The sequence below is a fragment of the Pteropus vampyrus genome, unplaced genomic scaffold (genome assembly GCF_000151845.1).
Source record: "Pteropus vampyrus isolate Shadow unplaced genomic scaffold, Pvam_2.0 Scaffold14, whole genome shotgun sequence".
Lineage (NCBI taxonomy): Eukaryota > Metazoa > Chordata > Mammalia > Chiroptera > Pteropodidae > Pteropus > Pteropus vampyrus.
In genome coordinates this window covers 2,098,148-2,107,688 of record NW_011888795.1, presented here as the reverse complement: position 1 = coordinate 2,107,688, position 9,541 = coordinate 2,098,148, and the positions used below count along the sequence as shown (strand labels likewise).

General features: G+C 32.9%; 1 protein-coding gene across 4 annotated transcripts in view; it reads left to right on the top strand.

Annotated features, from left to right (window-relative positions):
* The window catches only part of OPA1 (OPA1, mitochondrial dynamin like GTPase), an 82,364-nt gene that overhangs the window by 52,302 nt on the left and 20,521 nt on the right, over positions 1–9,541 (top strand). For all 4 annotated transcript variants that reach the window (XM_011381404.2, XM_011381386.2, XM_011381395.2 and 1 more), the window contains 4 exons: positions 2,736–2,876; positions 4,736–4,852; positions 6,151–6,244; positions 6,752–6,862. In XM_011381404.2, coding sequence (XP_011379706.1) covers positions 2,736–2,876; positions 4,736–4,852; positions 6,151–6,244; positions 6,752–6,862 — 463 coding nt within the window. The remainder of the gene's footprint in view (positions 1–2,735; positions 2,877–4,735; positions 4,853–6,150; positions 6,245–6,751; positions 6,863–9,541) is intronic.

The following is a 9,541-nucleotide window of genomic DNA, read 5'->3' as shown; positions in this document are numbered from 1 at the left end:
ATTTAATTCAAGTATTAAAATATAACCTTTACATGCCTCTAGACCAATCTTAATAATTTTAAATGTTTATGTCAGCCTTTCTAAAATATAATGAACCTTAAGAATAAACAGTAAACTATAAATGAAAGATTTTTTTTTTAAGTGAAGTAGCTGTGTTATTAAAAGGGAGAGGAAACTGCCTCTTTTGTGGTTGATTACTTTGTTCATTTTAATTCCCTATTTGAAGTAAGTGAAGATTAAAGTTACAAAAAGAAGGAAAAGAATGACATGGATTTTAGAGGATGTAAAATGAATATAATTAGATGAAAAGATATCTTGACTTTTTTAAACTGTATTTTATCATGTTATCTTTGAATTTTTCTGTTATTCAAATGATTTTATTCTTTTACATTTTTTGCTCTTGTGTTCACAAAATGAGTATACAAATTCAGACAGGAAGCAGAACAGTAGAATTCATTTATTTACATTTAATGAGCACTTCAGAAGAACAAAATGGTAAAGGCAAGTATAAGTAACTTTACAAATGAGTAAAAGAGGGAAAAGGTATAAATCATTGAAGTCCCCATCCCTTACCCTTTTAATTCCTTACTCATTGTTATGGCTTCTTTTCCTAACAAAGACTCGGTCTTATGCTGCTATCTCATTCTTGTGCATTCCTAAATAAGAGAGTATAAATACAATATAGAATTAGAATACATAATGAATATGAAAAAGAGGTAGCATTCAATTCGCTTTTTTTTCTTGTTTCTGAATCCATGTGATCAGAGAAAGGAGATGAGGATATGGGAATATTAAAAGAGGAGATAGAGAATAAAAAATTAGCAGATCACATGGTATTCCCATTGTCTTATTTATTTTATTTTTTGTTTTCATTTCAATACCCTATTTTTTTCTAGCTTCATGCACTTTGATTGGAAAAAAACTGGTGTAAAGCAAATAAACTCCAAAGAAAAATGATGTCTGATGTTCAAGGCCTAGTGAAATTAGGCCAAACTCTCCAGAACAATTAATGGCAACAGAATTTGTTTTAGCAATTTGTGGCAAATAAACTTTGGCCAAACACTTTCAGAGAGAAATGATTCCTGGTTAGAAGTTATTTTTTCTCAGCAACTGGAACTCATAGGGGATCCCTTCCAAGAGAGGGAGAGGAATTAGTCTTAAGGTCAATGCAAGGATCTGCAGCCTAGACGAGGAATGCGTAAACCCTTCAGAGAAGAGCTTTCTCCCAAGGTTTCAGGGCAGCATGCATAAGACCCAAGCTAACTTTAGAACAGAGACCATAATGTGGAGTGTAGAGAGGAGGAACATCAGAATCATCTGGGAAGGTATGAATTTTGTTTTCTCTTTCAAAACAAAGCCTCTGGGTCAGACTCACTGAATCAAGTTATCCTTCTCTAACCTTTCTAACCCTCTCACTCCTGGTTGAAAACCACTGTTCTAGATATAGACGTTACAGTAAGAAACATATTCTAGAAAAGGTTGAGAATACCTCCAGGTCTCACATTGCAAGTTTAAAGTAGCTGTCTAACAATTCTTTCTGTCTTTTTGAGTGACTGGATTTAGCAGGAAAAGAAACTTAAGATTGTCCTGTGTTAAAGATGAGAAATTCGTGCTCTGAAAACTGTTTTGTGTTTTTGAGGTATTACTTTTTCCTTAGTTTACTAGGAAAAATCCATTCGTTTGAAACATTCTCACCATGTCTGAGCTGAACTAATATAGATGTTGGTCAGGGTATATGGGAGAGCAGTGTCCTAAAGATCACGTGAGGTGGGGACAGATAACAGGCGAAAGCAAAAACAGGACAGAAAGAATTGGGCAATATTGTATTTGAGATTTTCTTTTTACTTCAGGCCAAATAGCAGGAATTTCTTTTCATTAAATACTTATTCTAAAATGTCATGTTTTCAGAAAGTATTAATTAGTAGTTATTTTACATTACAATTTTTTTGTGTGTGTTTAGGTGTTATTCTTGTATAAATACTCAGATTCTGTAACTAGGTACAGTTTGGGCTAAGTGCTATGGTAGTAATTTGTTTAGAGTAATCAGTGAATTTGAAACTAGTTCCTTTTACCATGCAATTTTGAAAGAAGGATTAAAAACTGAAAAGGTAAACTTAATTTGACACTATAAATCTTATTGTCAAACTTCTCACTAGTGAGTATGTGTTTTTCTCCTTTGGTGAAAGGATTATGAACAATTATAGAGAAGAGATTGGAAGTGAATTTAAAAAATGATAGGCACCTCACAGAAACAGTCTAAAGTACAATTTTTAATGAAAAGACTTAAAAAATCAAACTTTGAATTTTATGTTTATCAGAAAAGAAACATATCAACAGCTGTAAGCCCTTAGAGTCATCTAATTCTTAGAACATTATTTCTTCCTGTATATTCAGGGTACTTTTTCCTAGACTAAAATCATACCCTCAGGTCAAGAAAGTACATAGTAAGGTGCCTGGTGCTGTAATTTCGACAGTAAAATATTTTAGCAAAAGTAAAATATAATAAATAAGGCTTATTCCCTTTTTTTTTTTTTTGCCTCTTGTAATTGTTCTGCGTTCATAAGCCGGTTGCCCTGTATTCATAAGCCAACGCAGTATATTCTTTCCTGTTGTTATTGAGCTTTGTCACCTATTGTGCAATGGCAACACATTTATTAAAATTGGGACTTTGTTTTTATAAGTGTGCCAAACTGTGAACCAACTAAAATGTTTATCTTCTTTTAAACATTTTAAAGTGTGTTCACAATGAAACCAAGAATGAATTGGAGAAGATGTTGAAATGTAACGAGGAACACCCAGCTTATCTTGCAAGTGATGAGATAACTACAGTCCGAAAGAACCTTGAATCCCGAGGAGTAGAAGTAGATCCGAGCTTGGTAATACATATGCCGAAAAGCATAAACTTGCTTCCCTAATCTTTGTATCTTGTAGTAAAATGTTACTACTTCTAATGTATCACTTAGGTATTTAAGTGCTTACTGTGACTTTGATCATTTGTACTTTTGCTGACAGTAAAAACCGATTTTGATTTGTAAGAGTAGAAATTTTATATTCGTTATTGCTTTTTTAAGTGTAACGCTTTAATTTGTAAATGGAGAAATCAAGACCTAGAAAAGTGAAGTACCTGGGCAAGTTCTGGCAAAAGGGATGAACTCCCCACCCCTTCCTGCATATCTCTGCACCACATTGTACTGTTTCAGGCTGCAAAGTAGAATTTCTGTTTAAACAAGGGCGTGTTTATATATGTCTTTTCAATCAAATGTACCTTAATCAGGTATGAGTGCATTTAGAAATAATATGAATGTAGTTTTTATTAAATTGGATAATGCCTTTGAGTTTCTATCTCTTTTTCCTCACTTATAATAAATATGAAGATAAAAATAATTATAGTTTAGACTACTTTTTGCTTACCTTCATATTGCTTATTTGGGGAAATAAAAAAACACACACACACACAAAAACTGTTTCTGGGTCTGTGTTCCCTAGTTAGGGAATGAAACCTCATTTTAACATTAGCCTAAGTTAGTTTAAGTGAAACCCAATGAGACAAGTGAGGAAAGCAATCATATAAGAAATTTCAGAGCCATATATAAATTACAGATTATCTGTTATTTATGTTTCTATGTTTGAAAAATGTATATATTTATCTTAAATTCTACCAGAGGTCAGAACAAGAAAGGAAAACTGGAGAAACTCAGAGCAGTTAAAGCTGTTATGCATCTAACATTATTTATAAATCGAAAATGAAATTAAGACTAATGATTACATGTCATTATTAGTTGAATGTAGATTTAATTTATCCACATTGGCCCTAGCTCTCTTTAACAATAAGTTGTATTCAGTTTTGATACTTTTAAACTTTATGTGGCTGTAAGTGTTGACACTTTGCTTAATACAGTAGGAGAGACTTTGCCCATGTTTTAGGATATGTATTGACTGCATATCTTAATTACTTTCTGTGAGCCAGAAAATCTCAGGTTTTTTTCCAAGAGACACTCTGTTTAGTGTACTTTATGAGGCTATAAAATAGGTAGCAAAGTACTATTACAAGAATTGTGGTTGGACTAGATGTCAGAGATGTGAATTCTAGCATGGTTCCATTCCATTAGCTAGTAATATTACCTTTGTAACTGATTTATTCTCTCTGAGTTCCACTCTTCTTTCTCATCTGTCAGATGGTGTTGGTGATACCTGTTCTACCTAGATAATATTGTTGTGCTCAAAAAAACACAATGCTGTTAAAGAACTTCGAACCCTCTCACAGAATATATACTAATAATGTGGTGGGGGTTATATTGCTGTGGTAACTGAAATTTAATAATCAGAAAGAAAATATTGTTGGGTTGATGGGCATGATCTTATGCCAGCTTCCTGGTCCTTATTCTGCCCAAGGCTCACAACCTGTTTTTGCCTTGAATGCCTTACCTCTAACTAGGAAAGGATAATCCCTACCTGATCTACTCTACAAGATAATTATTTGAATATAATAACTGCTTGTTAAAAAACACTGTAAATTTTGAAGTACATAAACTGGTAAGGGGACAGAGTAATAGTAAATCTAATCTTGGTCTTGAAAAAATTTTAATCTATAAAAAAGGTTGGTAGAATAACAACGTCGACATTGATTTTAATTAACTTTTTTATAAATAAGCTTTGTGTATGACTTTTCAGAATGTGTTTGATCAACCTGAAGAGTGTGTAGTGACTCTTTGGTCTTTGTTTTCTTTTATTTTAGATTAAGGATACTTGGCACCAAGTGTATAGAAGACATTTCTTAAAAACAGCTCTAAACCATTGTAACCTTTGTCGAAGAGGCTTTTATTATTACCAAAGGCATTTTGTAGATTCTGAGGTAAAGTTTCCAAAAACAAGGGAAATATTTTTTTAGTTATAGTTGCTTAGATGCTTAAAAATAAACTTTAGCTTTAGCTAAATTTAGCATTAATTTTAATTTAGCATTAATTTTAATTTCTTTAATCTTCTGGGGAAAAAGTATGGGTGAATTATAAAGAATAACCTAATCTATATTTCCAAAGATATTTATCACTTTGGTAATAACTGCATTCTTTACATGCACATCATCTCAGTGCCTGAGATTCTGTGTGCCTGTAACAGACACTAAACCTTTTTAAATTTAAGAATTAACTTTTTATGTTAGAAAATAATACATTCCCATTGTAGAAAGTAAATGCAACAAATAAATGTAAAAAAAAATATGCGAAAGGAAATCATTACTTACCTAGAAGTAATTTTAATTAACATTTTTTGTATTTCTGTTTCTCTCTCTATATATGGTTGTGTTTGTGTAAACGTAACCATCCATTTGCATAGTGGAAATCATACTGCAAAAGTTTTTTAATTGTACTATTTTCATATATTGTAATTCTTTCTTTTCACTAAAATCTTGTTTTAAACAATTTTTTTTAACTTTATGGTTTTCGAAGAGTTTTAGTTTAATGTCACATATTACAAAGCAACCCCTAGGTGGCAGCAGACTGATGTATTTTGAACATTTTCTTAAAAGCAGAAATGTTTTTTAATGTATCCTTCTGAAAGAGCTCTATTAATCAGTAGTCTTATGTGAGACCCCTAAAATGCTTTTCTTTTGAGTTTTCAGCAAAATTAAATTTGTATTTAAATGCACTTATGTAAAAGTGATAAATTTGCATAATTTTAATTAATGGGAAGATCGCTACAGAATAAACTTTTTAAAAAATATTACTAATTTATTTTTGTATACAGCTGAATTTCAAAAATTTGAGTGCACACTCAAAGAAAAGAGGTTAAACTAAGAACCATATTTAAGATAACATTGTTGTTAGTTGAAACTAAATACAAATTAAGTTGCATACAATGGATTCCTACTTGTATATAATGTAATGAAATGTTCCACTTCCCAAGTTTATTTGGTTTGTCACTGGAATCAAAGCAAAACTATGTAGGTGTAGGGTAGATAGAACCCAGATCATGCAGAATTTGATAGGTCCTGTGAAGATTCAGTAGCTTGTATCTACAATAGGAATATATATGTTAGGTAAATTCAAGTATTTTTATTTCAAGCTTAGGTACTCGCTTTAGTGGTTGTCTGTGCTCATGACCAAATTTATGTTTAAATTTACATGTGGTAATCTTAATTACTTAATATTTCAGTTGGAATGCAATGATGTCGTCCTGTTTTGGCGAATACAGCGCATGCTTGCTATCACTGCAAATACTTTAAGGCAACAACTTACAAATACTGAAGGTAAGCCACAGAGTGACCATTTTTTAATTTTAACATGAAAAATAAAAGTAATAACATCTCTTTTTAATAGGATGACAAAATACTTCCTTTTAAAATCGATTTATTCAAAAAACCGAAAATTTTATTTGACCTTAAAATACTAATCAAAATAAATCATAATTGAAAAAGATGGGAGATAAAACATACCAGGAGTCTCCATTCATTACACAAAAACTCTGTTAGAAAAGGACTTCTAAGCATCACTTTGTTTTTTTTCTAAGAAACCTGCATTTCCGTTAAAGCGTTAAGGCTTGAGAATATGACTTTCTCTGAGAATATGTATTAATTTTATGTTGTTAAAAGTACTGTATAACAAGTAGAGATTCTCTCTATAACTATTCTTTCTATGAACTTAATAGATATAATGCAGATGAGAAAAATAAGAACTTATTCTCCATACATTGTTAGTTTTATCCTTGTGTATTCATAAAAACAGAGCTCCTAAGGCTTTTTATTTACTTTGAACAGTCAGACGATTAGAGAAAAATGTTAAAGAAGTATTGGAAGATTTTGCTGAAGATAGTGAGAAGAAGGTTAAATTGCTTACTGGAAAGCGAGTTCAACTGGCTGAAGACCTCAGTAAGTAGTTCTTCCTGCCTTTCATCTTACTGCCTTTTTCACCGTCTCCACATCCATTTATTTGTTCACTCATTTAACCTCAAACTTATAGAAAAGTATATACAAAGAAGTTTTTTTCCTTAACTATTTGAGTGAAAATTGTTGACTTGAAGCCCCATCACTTCCAAGTACTTTAATGTGTATTTCTTAAAAACAAGGAGTTTCTCCTAGCAACCATAATGCAATCGTCAAAATCAGGATGTTAACACTGATACATTAATACATCTCATTTCGACCCCATTCAAGTTTACCCTGTTGTCCTCATATTGTCCTTCCAGGTAACAAGATGTTCCATGCTCATCCTGTACTTTCCTGACCCAGCTTGCTTGCTTTATTTATTTATTTTTTTTTGGAGAAAAATATTTAGAAATCAAGAGCTAAGAACTAGATATACTCATTGTTACTGGAATATCACTGTTCCTAGACCCCCTCAGTAGAAAGAGCTAGGGAACAGATATTGCATGTGTGATACATATACACACATTTGCATTTATATTCGTAGTCATGATATGTCTGTATTGAAAACCATAAGTTGACACCAATACTTTCCATTTTAATCCAGTAATACAGAGTTTGTTTAGTTTTTTTCTTTTTCATATTTGTAACTCCTTTTTCTGACAATGAGAAATCTGGCTTAAGGCATCTTAAATACTTCCTTACTTTGATTAGTCCTCCTTTCTGTAACCAAACTTGCCGCTGTCCCCCTCATTGCACCAATGTTCTTTTTACCCAGCTCCAGCTCTTATCACCTACTATAGGCCACCACCACAGCGCCTCACCTTGTGTTGATACCCTTTTCACCTCATCTAGGCTCTGACATCCCGAGTCAGGCTGTCCTTCTTCATGGAGTCCTTTTTACTGAGCTCATGCTCTGAGCCTTTATGCCAGGCATCACCCTCTCTCATCCTTTTCTCCCCTTGTCCCCTAAATAAGACTTTCTCCTTATCTGAAGCGAGACCATGCTTTTGTGGAGACACCGTCTTCATCCTACCCCAACAACCTGCAGCAGACTGTCCACCTACTCAGATACTCTCTCACCTGTTAGGCCAGACCACCAATATCCCCATATGATCACCCTCTGAAACCTAGCCAGGCTTGCATACCTACATTAGGCAATATGGCTTTCCCTACCCTTCCCCTCTTCCTCACCTCCCAGCTTCACCTTACTAATCACTTTTTCACTTTGAGGGGATTTTTGGTTCTTTCCTGGTGCTGGTGGGTTCCGAGCTTTAAGATGTTTTGATTGCATATTAAGATTTACTTATTACTTAGATCTTTGAGAGCCCAAGGAAGTCAGTGAAAAATTAATATTCAATAAAAATAAAAATATTGGGGATTGGTGCTTCTCTTGGAGCTTACTGTCTTATAAGTTTCTCTTATTTCACCTTTATGAAAACAAAGTATTTTTCTTTTCAGTGTATACTTAAATTTACTATCCACTGAGTTTTCTGATACCTAAAAGAAAGCAGATGCTGAATAGAAAGAAGTTCTTCAAATTTGAAAACAGTTTCTAAGCTGAGTTTAGATCACTACGATACAGTCGCTGTACTGTCCGAGAAAAAGCAGGCAGCAGTGTGCTGTCCTCCACCACTTATCTCATTCTCTCTCCATTTCTTTCTTGTTATCTGAGCTCTTCATTTTTTCCTCCTTTTTTCTTTCTTTCTTTAAATCTTTTTTTTTTTTTGAGACATTCTATTTTAACTTATATTTCCGTTTTCAGTTGCTTTTAGTTTTTTCATATCACTTTGGCAACATAGTTAACTTTGTGCTAATTTATAGATCTGTGTTTAATTCAGAACTGTTGTTTACTAGCTATGTTATCTCAGGCAAGGTATCTCCCAGAACCTTAGCTTCTTTGTTTGTAAAACAACTACTCTAATAGTTATTGCATAGGGTTGGTAGGAGAATTAATTCAAAAACATTTGGCAGTCCCTGCTTCATAATTTTATGCCAAATTAGTACCATTACAGGGAGTATGTCAGTGTTACAATGCATACAAATATATTTCTTTCATATCCCACAGAACGTACTTCAGTGTATTTTATCAGCATATCAGACAGTGAAATACTTCAATGTATTTTATCAGTATATACATTTTTAAGTGATCGAAAAAAAAAATGTTATTTCTTATGTTTTATAATAGAGCATTGAGTGCAGCCCCATCACTTTCATTCCCAATTTGATTATTTAAAGAAAGTATATTACTAACACAAATTTGTGCCCTGCCAAGCGGAGTCTTATGTTCTCCTGCTGGTTTTCCTGAGAAAGTACTCATATGACTCCTTTGAAATGATTTACTTACTTTTGTACATACAAAATTATGGTTGCGTTAATGTACCAAATAATGTCCTTGGAAGCAAATGTTTCACCAGTGACTCAGCTTCATCAGTCACATTAAGGGAGATGAGCCGTGATTTGTCATTAGTTAAAAAAAGAATCTTGAGGGTACCTTTCCTTACTGTTTATCTTCAGTCTAACAGTTGGGAATATGGTCATGTATACTTTCAGCCAGAAAACTTCCAAAGTTTAACAGCTGCTACTGTATTACTACTGTATTACAGATTAAAGTGTCTAGTACAGCATATTCAATTAGAATATAGTGTGTTAATGGAATTAGAGAAGCGAGGCAGTCAGGAGAGT